The sequence below is a fragment of the Thalassophryne amazonica genome, chromosome 3 (genome assembly GCF_902500255.1).
Source record: "Thalassophryne amazonica chromosome 3, fThaAma1.1, whole genome shotgun sequence".
Classification (NCBI taxonomy): Eukaryota; Metazoa; Chordata; class Actinopteri; order Batrachoidiformes; family Batrachoididae; genus Thalassophryne; species Thalassophryne amazonica.
Genome location: NC_047105.1, coordinates 51,642,637 through 51,656,968, shown reverse-complemented (window position 1 = coordinate 51,656,968; position 14,332 = coordinate 51,642,637). Strand labels below are relative to the sequence as shown.

The 14,332-nt window shown below is 42.0% G+C and overlaps 1 protein-coding gene across 2 annotated transcripts in view; it reads right to left on the bottom strand.

The window, feature by feature from the left end:
* Positions 1-14,332, bottom strand: part of foxj3 (forkhead box J3) — a 384,376-nt gene that overhangs the window by 9,175 nt on the left and 360,869 nt on the right. For both annotated transcript variants that reach the window (XM_034166255.1, XM_034166254.1), the window contains exons 6-10: positions 9,740-9,868; positions 5,660-5,834; positions 3,556-4,050; positions 2,902-3,003; positions 2,114-2,305 (exon numbers count right to left, since the gene is read on the bottom strand). In XM_034166255.1, coding sequence (XP_034022146.1) covers positions 2,114-2,305; positions 2,902-3,003; positions 3,556-4,050; positions 5,660-5,834; positions 9,740-9,868 — 1,093 coding nt within the window. The remainder of the gene's footprint in view (positions 1-2,113; positions 2,306-2,901; positions 3,004-3,555; positions 4,051-5,659; positions 5,835-9,739; positions 9,869-14,332) is intronic.

Sequence of the window (14,332 nt, the reverse complement as noted above, 5' to 3'; positions counted from 1 at the left end):
GATTGATGAAGAGTATTGTTTGTCACTCATTAAGTCCATGCCTCAGAGAATGCAAGCTGTTATAAAAGCCAGAGGTGGTACAACAAAATACTAGTGATGTGTTGGAGAGTTCTTTTGTTTTTCATGATTCCATAATTTTTTCCTCAATTGAGTGATTCCATATTTTTTCCCTCTGCTTGGTCTAAAAAAGTAACCGTTACTGACTGCCACAATTTTTTTTCCTGATTTCTTATAGTGTTTCTTAAAGCTAGAAAGTTGCCATTTGAAATGACTTTAGTTTTGTGTCATGTCTGTGATCTGCTTTTTTTTCTACAAAATTAAACAACTGAATGTACATCCTCTGAGGCAGGTGATTCCATAATTTTTGCCAGGGGTTGTATTAATGGTGCTCATTCTTGTAACACACAAACCCCCCCCCCCCCCCGAGAACAGCAGACAGCAGTCTGTACACGAAGAAGCCAATACACGGCATCAAGTACAGACTACATCGTCAGGGTTGTTAGGCATTATATAAAACAAATAATGAATTTTTTTAATTCATGCAACGGAAATGTTCCATTGAACAAGGCGGAATTGCACTCAAACATTCATTATTTGTTTATCATTCTAGGTTCAAGTTATTACTTGCTTCTCCTTTATTACTGATGTCAATATTAGTACTGCACACAGTGTAAAATACATTTTTGGGAAGTTTGGAGACGTGAAAACATGTCCACCATCTCTCTCAGTAACATTCGAGCAGTTTCCGAGGTGCGAGCACTCACTTATTTTCAGGTGGGACTGCCATAAGCTGCTCTCTCACAGAAGGCACGCATGTGTGATCGGTTTGTGGCAACCACTGGCAGCATAAACACGACAGTACTCGCTGCCAGTACAGGTGACTGCCATGCATGTGTACGGCATTCAGTGGTGCTTGATGTAGCACGTTGTGCACTACTGCCTGGCAGTGTTTTATCAACTTTGTCTTCATTTTCTTTTTTGTCATGGATTTGGAGTTTCTGAACAGCCTGGTGCTTCCCAGCCTGTCACATTGTGCGGCGTGTGCATGAAGAGTTTGTGGCGTGTAAAGGGGAGACCCGTGTGACAAATGAAATTGACTCACCACACCCTGGCGAGTGCAGGCAACCTTGTGGCATTGTGTGGCAAGTAGTGACGTATTTGTGTGGGAAAGTGGTGAGTTGGGTGGCGAGTGCTACACGTGCCTCTAAATGCCACGCACATGCAGTCTGTGTGAGAGGGACAATACTAACAATCGCTGCCTCTGAATGGGTTTTACGCTGAAGGAGAAGGCAGGGGATAAAATATAGCACTGTGATTGAACAAACTTTTTTTTTTTTTTTTTTTTTTTTTAGGGAGGGGGCTTTTTGGGAGACCATTAATTCTTGCATACTTAGACTTAAATGCAGTACAACCGGTCAGTAATTTACTTGCACATTTTTGCGCACTTTGATGTGAAAATGTGTGCCTGGTACACTTGTTTACTTGTGGTAAAATGCAGGTTGGCAGGTCTGAGTATGTGAATCATATGAAAACCGACTGTGTAACAATTTCAGTTCTCTTGAGAAGATTTGCATTTGCAATCAACAATCTCAAGTTATCCTAAAAATGTACACATGTAAGGTCCACGTAAAGATCACATCACATACAACATCAGAGTGTGGCATTGGATATTTCCCAGTTTCCCAGCAAACAAACTTGACAATTCTGAAATATCCCAGAATTAACAAACTCATCGCGCAGAGGCCAGCTAGGCATTCAACAACTTTAACAGCCACCCTGTGGACTACATAGCATTAGCTTAACATCTTCAGTGAATTAATCTTGCGTGAGCACTGTAGAGCTTTAGCTTTGCTGAGCCAATCAACAGACAGCAGTGGGTTAGCACCTCCCTTTTGTACCAGTCCATTACGGTGGTACCCCAGGTGAAGGGTAGCAAAAAAGTGGTTGGTCGGTTATTTTTTGTTACCTGTCCCTAAATCTGGATGTGGAAATGCACAAAATATCATTCCGTACCGTGCCATACCGACCTGGACCGCTTGGTTGAAATGGGGCTTTATATAATTCAAAAATAGTTGCAAATAACTGCCTCTTGATTAAAGTGTGGGTCACTAACCTGTGTTGAGGTGCTGGCTGGACTTGCTAGGGTGCATTGTGCCATGGCAAACAGAAGGCTGCACTGCCCCTTGTGGCTGGATTACTCCAGTGCGGGCAAAAAACTGGTTTATGGATGAGCAGAGGTCTGCAATCTGGGTGGGCTCCAGGGACCAGTTATTCAGCTCCGCTTGTCTCATACTCTCTCTCAATCCTTGGTAACACAAAAACACATACGTACACATTTAAACACAACAACCGAGAGGTTTACTTCCAACAGCGATTGTTTCAACAAAAAAACCTTTGGTGGCAGTGGAATGTTTCAAAGTGCACCGGCCTTCATAAAATTTTAATTTCATAAATGAGAAACTAATTTACCAACACGAAGCTAAAAACTATTGTTGCAATATACTGCATACTCATTATGTCAGTAACCTTCAGTGGCTGATATTTAAAAACATCCTACCTTGCAATCCTGGGATGTAATTGGATAAACTGACCTGCTGAGCTCAATGTTTTGGTAATTAAACTTGAAGGCAGTGTTATTTAATTGAAGAGCTCAGTTTAATTAAACTCATAATCAACTCTACAGTGTCAACACTTCAGTTTTCAATCATAAGCTGGGGCAGCACAATATTATCACCTTCAAGCTATAAATGTGCATTGTTCTGATCATACAGGAATAAACGGGCAATCCGAGCAGCAAGCTGCAACTCTGAGAACCTTATTCTCAAATAAATTTCCTCAGTTCCAATATTCCGGTAAGACTTAAAGGCACAATTAAATTCAATTATCGTGTCGAAACTGCACCTTGGAAAGGTGAAAGGTCGACATCCGCCCAGTTATAGCTGCTAGCAATACGACAGCTCTCTTTCAGTGCATCCAGATTTGGGTACCAATCTGAGAGTAAACCTGCAAACACACATATTCGCAGGGTCATCACAAGAGAAGACAAACTGATGCCGGTCATTGTGGTTTCATGTTTGCATCATGTGGACATATGCAATGGAACCGGCAATTTCACATAATATTTGCTGTGAACAAGGCAAATGGTTTGTATTCATCATTTTATAGCTGTGTAAACAATCATCTTGTGCAACTAAATGACTAAAAAGAAACACCAAATTAAAAATGGATAATAATAATTTGGATCCAGATTTTGGTTTTGTCAGTACTATATTACAGCCACTGGGAGGAGCCAGTTGAATCTGCAACAGTTGCTGCAGCACTGCTTTGTTCTCACTCCAGCACAGATAAATAAACCACATGATGATAAACTGATCAGCATCCTAAATCATGTCTCTTTGCGTTACGCCTGTAAATTGAGGGCAAATACTGCATTTATTTCAGCTGTGATGAAAAAAGTGTCTTCCTCCTCCTTGCTTGCGTGCCTGAAAAACAGCATAAAGACGCAACAACACAACAAGGCTGGTTCAGAGGAAGATGATGACAGAGAGGTCGTACCTGTGTTGCACGCCATTTGTTGCTGGGTAGGATGGGGCTGATGGGAGAGGCTCTGATGCTGCTGCCCGTGCTGAGAGGGGTGCTGGCTGTGCTGCGTGTGTTGGGAGGGATGCGGTGTGTGTTGCTGTGGGTGCTGGCCATGGGATTGGTGCTGCGATGGATGCTGCCCATGCTGGGAGTGCACAGCATGCTGGGGGTGTTGGGAGTGCTGTTGATGTTGGCTGTGTTGGCTATGGTGAGCATGCTGGCTGTGTTGGTTGTGGGGACCACCGTGTTGCTGGAGGTGCTGTGCATGCGGTGAACTGTGGCCAGGGTGGGCTTGGACAGGATGGGACAATGGCACCTGGCCACCGTTGCCAGAGTGGCTGTTGGGGTGGTTGTTGGGCTGGTTGTTTGACAGGTTGTTCTGAGTGCTAATGGTGCCACTGGGGGAGTGCTGATAGGAGCAGGAGGTGTGTGTCTGCTGGGAGGAATCTGACGGTATGCCCATTAGACCTAGGGGAATGAAAGCAACACACACACACAAAACTGGCAATGAGTGTCTTGTAATGATCTAGCACAGCTGACAGTCAGATGGTTTCAAAACAGATGAAAGTACAACATACACAAAGAAAAAGTAGGTCTTCAAGGGGTAAAACAACTACTTAGGACATGTATCTTTACTGTCTTACAGTAACAGGATCTGGGCCTCCTTTGTTAAAGCAGTTCTACATTTAAGGCCTTCCCGCTGCTTGTTGTATCAGGGAATGAGTCAGCATCAGTGGCCTCTGAGGTTCACATGCTCAAACCGCCACTGCCTCTCCTCTCCAGCTCCACTGCTCTGGATCGTCTGTGACAAACTCATTGTACTGCTACATAGAAATGACTGATGTCTGAACATGTGCACACTGAAGTACAATCATCAGAGTAACAGGGAGTGGTCTTAAGAGGCCCTGTCCTTCACAGCTTCGGCACTGTAAACCCATTTCACTGGAGTGCTTTTAGAGCCGACTCTGGCCCTGCACCTCCACAATCGGCACGTAACACTCACTGCAGGGGTGACAAAGGTACATCTCTTATCAGCACAGAAAGCCCATTGTCCAACCAGGGAAATACAGAAAGCAATTAACGAGGCACCGGAATAATAATGCGAGCTCATTACCTATTATCAAAGCCAGTGAATTAGCTCACTGTCTACAGCGGCAGAGTGTGAAATCCTCCAGCACGATTATTTACGCCTTTTAATTGCTAGAGCTTGTCTGGCTAAGAGATTTCGCTTTTATGCACAGGGAAAAAAAGGTAACAACTTTCAACTAATGAAACATAGATGATAGATTAAAGGAGATGAACTCTTTGAAAATATTAGCATGAAATGCATTTGATTTGGGAAAGTAGGTTATACACAGAAAGCTTAGTCTACTTTGCTCTTAACACTTGTCAAGTGCTCTTTGTTTATCAGTCAATCAGATTACAAGCAAAAGAAAAGAAAAAAGAAAAAAAAAGCATTTTATTCAACGGAAACTCTAAAGCTTTTGGAAATCTGTGCTCTCTCTACAACTAGGCATTGTAACACACAAATTCTCCATCATTATGAGAAATTAATGAATGAAATCCAACTGATTTACTGAGGATTTAAGGCATCTGTGATGTCTTTCACTGCGCTGATGGTACAGATCCTCCATAACAAACAAAACCTTCCAGACATGGCAAGACTTAAATGTGAATCTCAATGTATTTTTAAAACTATAACACAACAAGGATTGTGTATATACATACACACTGAATTAAGCATATAATAAATGCAGTAACCTCTCTTAACACTGCCTACTGAAATATTTAAGACATGAGACTCTGCTTTGGAATATAAAATGAGGTCTCTTCCACCCAGCGCAGGCAAATGCTCACAAAAACAGTATGTAAACAACTAGATATACACTACAGACTCACCAGTTAGTGTAATAACCTGCTCACATCTTGGTAAACTTAATTACTGCCTAAATACTTGCTATGGTCCTGGTTGTTAAGAGCAAGTCCATATTAGGTAAATCATTCAGAGAAGCTCTCCTGATAAGTGAAGCTTAGACTCTATTAAAGAGACACTTGATACTCCCATGAGGCCACTCACCTTGTTGGCTGAAGGACTGCTCAAAAACAGATTTGTAAAGGCTACGGAAGGAGGCACTGAGATCTTCAAAGTCCGAGAACAAGAGCTGCTTGTCCCTCTCCGGCATGTTATACTGGGATTGGGGAGGCTGCTGGAGACTCATAGACTGAGACACAGGTTCTTGGTGACTAGACACCTATGGAGAAAGGACATTAAAATCAACGCTTTACAAAATGTGTTATCCAGTGAAAACTATTTAAATTTAGAATTTCATAGAAAACCATGGTCAAGTGTTGCTTATGGATTCTTGTTATTGAGGAAAGAAAAGTAGTCGGAATCCTACCACCATCATAATGATCCCATTAAGTGTCAAACTTACTGTCTGTGGGTAATGCCTTTTGAAATACAAATGAACCTTTCCACAATAATTGGCATCTAGCACAAAATATTGCTGCAAATTAAAATGTTTAGTGTCCAACTAATGTTGAAAAGCTGAAACTATCACTGGGGTAAAAACAGTGACATATAAAAAGCAAGTACAAGAGAAACATTTCCGAAAAATTAAAAGTAGTTGGATTTTGATTGAAATGAGTGGGTCTTTCGAGTTACAACAAACTGTCAATCAGTCCTTTATCCTGCATGGAATTTCTAAAGTACAAAAGTACAGTGTGTATTTTGCCTGACCATCTACAACAATTTCTCTCTCTTTTAAATTGCAACTAAATTCATATAAAATTATTCACCAAGGGCTGTGTGGAGGTACTGAGCACCGCAGGCTCGTCTGAGGGCGGGCGTTAAAGGGGTAAATATGATACATATGACGTAATTTCTCCACTTCCAGAGACCAACCATGATATTTTCAATGGGTTTTTGGGCAAATTACATGCAAATAAAGTGAAAACAAGGAAAAAAGGACGATGCGGTGGGAAAGTGGACGTGTTTTGGTTTGTTTATGATGCGGCGCACAAACGTAGAGGCGGTTTTGCAGGCGAGAATACAGAGCTAGTCTGGTTAGCTGTGTAGGCTACCACTCACTGACATGTCTCCCATTTGCCTGTGTAAAATACTTTTCGCGACTGCTTCTGTGATTGCAGCCAAAAACAAAACAGTACACCATTTATCCGTGTGAAGTTATGCTGTGTATATATTGCGCAACGGAGTGGAGGTCCCCGTAAGTGGTAAATTCCCATGATATCATGCAGGGTTCAAATGAGACTGCGGTGCACTATTACCTTGTTATTTCAGTTTTTAGATGTACTGATACAGCAAATTTCTATGTGGAAAAGCTTGCTGCCTCATGGACCTAATTCACTCTGGCTATGCTCAACCATCTCCTTCTGCCCTATCATAACCAAATTCATACAAAACCCTGTGTGATGGAATTACCATAGTACTTCAAAAAGAAACAATCAAAAAGTAGGTGTTTCCTTCTCTGATTTAGTACATTTCTGTGAAAAAACAGTCAGCCTCTCTCACTGACACTCACACCAGCTCCTAATCCATCAATCCACAATTCTCTAACCACCCAACAGGTGGCAGACTGTTTTCTAAGATATTACAAAGGCAAAATAAAGTGGTTTTGATTAATCTTGAGCATCAAATTCACCAAATCAGTGAAAGTGTTTGTATACATTATATGCTCTTTAAATGTGATGAATTACAAGATTGCAACATTTACTCTTTCTGAATTATTGCATTAACAACCTGAAGGAGATGGACTCGTATAACTATTCCCTTGCTACATTTTAGAAGGTACACGCTTATTAGGCTTTTCCTAAGCCTAGGAAAAGTATACTTTAATAAGGGTGGTGGCCAAGTGGTTAGTATGCTTTGTTTCGGTGCAGAAGGTTCCCGGTTCAAGCCCCACCCCTGCCACATTTCTCCATGTAATGTGGAGATGTGTCAGGAAGGGCATCTAGTGTAAAACTTGCCAGCTCAACATGCTGCAGCTCCACCTCGGATCCGCTGTGGTGACCCCAAGTGAAAAACAAGGGAACAGCTGAAGGGACTGACTAGGAAAAGTATGCTATAAGCAGTGTACATTATTATTTGGAGAATGATATAGCATACACTAATATGGTGACTGCACAAAATAACAGCATTCAGAACAGTAGGCCATGTGTACAGTGCAGGTTTATATATGAATTTAAGTGACAAACATGCAAGTCAAATAAGGAACAATTCTTCAAAAAGTTAACATTATTGGCCATGTCTGTGTCTGCCTAGAGGTGTCAATCACCCAACATGGAAAAAAACAATTACACATACATTAACAATCTATGTCGGTGCTTAGCATCTCAGCTTGCAGAACATTAAGAAAGCAACTCACACAGACACAAAACCAATACTCAGGTGGCGGAGCAAAATGTATTTAAAGCAAAGTCAATAGCAATACCTCGCACAAATAAGCAGCTGTTTTGTTCATCTACAGTGGTTTGCAAAAGTATTTAGCCTCTTTGGTATTTCACACATTTCACGCAAAGTTATGAAGAAATACAAACGGTATGGGTTTTCGTTCACCAAAACATTAAATCTGGGCTTGCATCTCAGATGTAATAAAACGCTTATCTGTACCACTTCATCATGAAGCTGTATAACTGGGGATACAAAATGCAAAACATGCACTATGCACAATTTCTTCAATCACGGTCACAGAAGCCTGTAACTTCTTCTGGGTTGTCTAGGTGTCTTGGTGGCTTTCCTCACTCTTCTTGCACAGTCAGTTTTTGAGAACTGTCTACTCCACACAGATTTACCATAGAGTGCCATACTGTTTGTATTTCTTCATAACTGATGTAAATAAAGTTCAAGACATATTCAGTGACTTGGAAATGTTCATGTATCCATCCCCTGACTTGTTTGAAGAAAACTGGCAATTAAGCCGATTATTTATAGGTATTATACCAAAGGGATTTGATTACTTATACAACCCATCATCTTGCTTTTATATTTTTCATTAATTTATATCAAGCTGTAGAGATTTACTTTCAGTTTGAGTTTAAGGAAGATAATTTTAGACACTTTTATACTGACAAGCCTGATTTACTTTTTGTACTTGAAATGTCATAAAACAAATTAAAATGCGTGAAATACCAAGGGGGTGATTACTTTTGCATGCCACTGTATTTGTATGGCCAGTCAGTGTTTTGCACGGCCCCTAGAGGTCAAACTGCAGCATTTTCACTAGCAACGAATTTGACTGCACGATTCATCACGGTGAGGGCAGTGAATAAACCATCGCTATTCGACAAACCAGGACTTAACTTTGTGACCATTGTGGGCTAGCATTACAAAAAAGGCCATGACCAATTTTCACTTTGACATGTTCTTAGTCCAAGATGTGGGCAGGCTGATGTTGAGCATGGTCCATAGTTTGGACTGGCAGAGTGAAAAGGTGATAATAAAGCCAGCGTGTTTACTGTGAAGTGCTGCTTCGGCTGTGTGTGAGCGAGAGAAAGCACAAACCATCAGAGTGAGCTGATCGATGCCCAGCGCCTGAAGCGCTCTAGGATGCAGGAGGACCACACCAAAGAGGGGGCATCTCTGGTGGGAGGACATCAGAGAATGCACTTCTCTTTGTCTGGTTTCCAGAAGCGTGCACATCTTTCTGTTTCCCTTAACCCCTTTCCTGATGTTGTACTCTTATACATGTCCACTCTGAACCCTACAGCTGCTTTCTCAAAACACAGACTCCAGGTGCTTTCTGATCCAATGAAATCTGGGATACAAGGCACTTGGCAAGTATGTCTTTTCATTCATTTATCGAGAAAAGTGTGAAAATAGACAATTCATAATTTGGACATAATGCTTACCACCCAGAAAAAGAGAAAGCTGTTTGGTACAACACATTTGTAAACACTATGTTATTGAAATATGCTGAATTCATGCGCTGCATAATCAGACCTTACAATCAGCATCTATGTTGCCTTCATGCACAACACAGTTGAGACGATTATTTGATCAACAGGCAGATAAATGCAACGGTTCTGGTTTCAATTTATCCTTTAAACAACTGCCTGAGTGCAGAATAAAATAAATAAGCCGCTGAAGAACCCATCATTGTAGCAGTTTGACCCAGTGAAGAATGGTCCTTGATCCTACCGGTGTATAGCTGTGCACGCTGCCCACGCTGTTGAGATTGACGGAAGCCAGACTCTGATCAGACAGACTGTTGTTAAGGCTGCTTCTGGGACTGTCGCTTCCTTCTTGGTCTGTATTATACAACGTCACCTGAAACACATTCATCTACATCAGCTTATTCACTCCAAAACATGCACCTATTCAGGTGCACTCACTAATAAACACAGTGTCATCTCTGTTCTTCATTGTGTAAGTGGGAGTGCATGTCAGCACTCCAGTGGAATAAAGGGTGCAGGAAGTAACATCTGCCTATATGGTTAACCTGTGTAATTCAGTAGAAGAATTTAAAACCTGTGTTTGTGTGTGTCTTACATGTAAAGACATGCTCAGTACGTGGAGTACAAGGGTGCTTTGTTTTCTCTTCGTTATCTCTACTAACAATTTTGTGTATTCACCCATGGTTGGTTGATTTTGACATAGTACAATTACTGAGAAATGTCATAAAAAAACTTTAAATACAGATAATTGTTAAAATACATTTTACTAAGATCACAAAAAAGAAAACCTTTTTCAAAGATGGTAGTAGGTAGTACTGTGTGTGGCACTCCAATACACTGAGTGGCTACAGCAGACCCCAGTAATATTAATGCATGGCAGGGCTTGCACAATTACCAGAGATGCAACAGAGCCTTTATGGGGGGGAGAAGAAATTTTGGTGGTTACGTTCAGATTATCACTGTGTTTTGCACATTTCATCAAAGGTAAGTAAAATTATATTGCAAATAATGAATCTGATGAATAAACCCTGTTCTTTGTGAAAAATGATTCCCACCTCAAACATTTTCTCCCGTAATCAGACTTAAGTACATCTTGCTTAGCAGTGTCAATTTTGGCTCTGCTCTTTTAACGCTAATCTGTAACGTCTTTAAAACTTGAGGCACTGGATGATGTTAGGAATAATAATAATAATAATAATAATAATGATACAGAGTTCTGCTGTAGTCGCTCAGTATCGGAGCGACATACAATCAGTACTACCGCCGGTCATGTGCAGAAATGCTAGTTGGGATACAGGTTCTGGACCTGTAGCCATATTCATTAACTAAAATAATTAAATATTGCTTGAAATATTTTAACAACTGGCTTGAGGATCTAGTTTCCACATCCTGAAAATTCTGGCCGAAGTTTGTGTGTTGTATTTTTGCATAATCACAATAAAAACAAACACACTGAACAAGAAAATGTCATCATAGACAATGTTACACACCTCAGTTCTTTTTTTACGATACACAGCTGGGTATATGTAAAATATTGTGGTTTTTAAGTTTAATTTTCTTTTGCACCTCTAATGTAGTGATTGTGAGATGTGGCATTTGGCCTTATGCGCTTTAACACATACCCTTCTAGTTGTCTGGTGGATGGTTTGTTACTGAACACCCACCATACTCACTAAGGGGTTTGAGCTAAATGTGAAAGGGGTCTGGAGTCAACACACACATTCCCATCAGTAAAGGTCACACTATTGCCGATGTCAGCCACATCTGCTCACGAACACAAATACATGTGGGACAACTAACAAAGAATTTCAGTGCAGCTGAAACACTGACCTTTCCATATAGCAACAAAACTAGTGGAAGCACTTCAGGACAACAATCTTAATTATCATCTAACGAGGTTTAGCCTGCCCACACTTGCAAAGTAAAGTGTGGCGTCAGACAATTAAGAAGACGGTAAGAAGAATTATCCAGATAATGGATGTAACGATACCCACAGAGAATAGTGGGTAGTGTTGACGTTTGCATTGTGAGAGAGGAATGACAGTAATGCACTGATAGCGCTGCAATGGAAAAGGGCCTGTCCTCCAAGTTTGGCATGTGTGAGTGTGCGTCTGTCCATGACCGAGTGCAACATGGTGGCTTTTGCTCATCACTGAGTGGAACAGAGCGGGTCCTGTGCTCATCACAATGACACAGCAGCTGCATTCAGGCAGGCAGAGAAGCCCTGCTGAGTGTTGTAGTGGCAGCAGACTGAAGCCTCTTGTCTTTCTACTGAGCCAAGGCTAACTACCAGAGAGGCCGTGATGAGGGAAGGATACACAAGCAGCTTACACTACCTTCGTTGCCCTGACTGGCCCCCTGAATTACGCAGTAAACCCTGATGAACATACAGAAAGCAGCAGCATCTCATCAAATTAACATTTCAATATGGAACTCGGCTCCTGTACTAGCACCATGAAATGATATTTTTTTGTTGTTTTAATGAGATGGTGAATGCTGAATACAGGCAGCACCATTGGAGAGGGGTGAGGCTCAAGGAGTGGAGAGTAGGGAGGTCGGCAGAGAATTCCCTTATAAATCTCTCACCTTCCCTCGCTCAATGTGGGCCTGGCTCCACCGTTCATTAGCGTGAAGTTAAACTCAGTGAGCAGCTCAGACTGAAGGCTTAAACACATCTGAAAATCAGCCCTTCAATGCTAATGAAAAACAGTGCGCCACAGAAATATAAATGTTATGTGTAATGAAGTCATAAAACAGGATTTTAGCCTTAAGGCTCTCGCCACAATCTATTCTTACGCCACTCACCCATAGTGTGTGTTGATTTCAAAACATCGCTTTGCCCTGGCTTCACACAGACCCATGCGTTTTCCGAGTGAAGACGCCCAGACAATCATGCACCGTCACAACTCATCCACATGCTCAAAATGTATGACATACGTCCGTTTCTACAGCGACAGATGTGCACAAAGACAAGCCAACAGAAAGACATGCACACACAAAAAGACAAAGCGGGGCAAGCATGCCCCTACAGGCCGGAGCGGCTCCACATTAGTACTGTGTACAGTGTTAGCTAGCAGGCGGAGGTCTATTCTTAGCTGTGAATTAAGTAAAAAGCCAGAGGTGTCTTTTACATGGGGGCTTAATCTGGAGCATGAGACATGGATTATGAAATCAAAGCAGGATTGGCCCAGGTGTCTCCAACAATGCCAGTCAGTGTTCAACAAAATCCCTGTATGTAGGACTGAACAGACAAGCAAAGAGAACAGGGCGGAAAAGAGTCAGACTTTCTTTTTTTTTTTTTTAACCAAATACACATACAAATCCCTCTTTCCCTTTATCATCACACTTCAGGGATAATATATATATATATATATATATATATATATATTAGCACCAATGTAATCTAACCCATTCAGAACACAACCTGTGAGGGTGGGAAGAAAAATCCAGCTCTACACAAGAAAGGTACCTGAAAGAAGAAAAAAAAAAATTAAGGGAGTAGTAGGCAGTCTTCAGGAATGTCCTACAGTAAAGAAGGGGGGGGGGCATTCTTGCTGGTTCAGTAGTCCTCATGCCTGTGTTTTTCATTGGTCTATCTTTGAAGGCGGGATTGAGAGAGAAAGAGAGACTGGAATAGAAAGAGGGAGAGGGAATTCCTGTGGCTTGGCACGCTGCACCGAAAGAGGCGTAGCTGTGTATTTACAGTGTAAGACAGTGAGAAACAAGGTCTCTCCGAGGAGTTACAACTCAGATCCAATGCTATTTCACTCTGTGTCCTCCTCTCTGTATTACAGCAGCAGCTTTGTCACAATTCAACAAAAAAGATGAGTCCAAACTCCATTTGTCAGTCCTGAAATCCCAACAGTCTGGTTAAATGTTTGCTGCCCCCCCCCCCCCCCCCACATTTACTTTGCTGAAGTTATTTGATGGCAGGAGGCCAAACTTTACATTATGGCTTCCTTTTGCATTCACTGCTGGTGGAAATGAGCGCTGCAGCATGTGCGGCTCTGTTATAATCATGAGGGAAGGAGAACATGTCATCTTGGTTCACATTTAAGACTGATACATGCTTGTGCACAGAGCTCACACTATAGGTGCATCTGCAGCTTACATGTGCACTAGTTCTATTTCATTCCTCCTGACCGCCAGAGGGCGGTGCTTTAGCACTTGGATGCAGCACAGAGGTCGAGAATATATACCAACAAAGTCACACCATTGAATGTGACCTGGGTGACGTCACTGGTTGTCTTTATATACCAGACGCACCCAGCGCTCGCTTCTTTTCTACATTCTCGCATTCTTAGAGGTTGAGAACGCATTTAGCTGCGATTGCCGCTCTCGCTTGTAGCCTCGCAACCCACCTTCGGCTGGAGCTACGTGCACTGCACACGTCCTCCAGAGGCTGTGAGACACGGCTTCACCGTTTTTTGTATTCTTTGACGCCTGTCGTGAGTACACCTTCCTAAACGCCGGGTGCGCGCCTTGCCGCTGCCCTGCTGGATATTTTCCTCTGTGCACATTAGCTGTGTTGTTTCGATGAAAGCTGGCTATTTGTTTAGTTGTGTCGCTAACCCCGTTAACTACGTGGTAGTGTGTGTATCAGAACCAGTATAGTGTACTGTGTTGGGCTTGCCGTGAGTGTTTTCCACTCCTTGAAGTACTTTGTCTGCACTGCCGCCATTTGCTAAGTTTAACAGCTCCGCTAGCAGCTAGTGTTGTCGTCGTTGCTCTAAGTGACTTAGCACTTGGGCTGTGAGTTTTTTCAGCTGTGTGCATCGTGTTATTACTGTGGCTGTGAGTGTTTCACGCTCCGGGCCTTGTATTAGCTTTTACACTG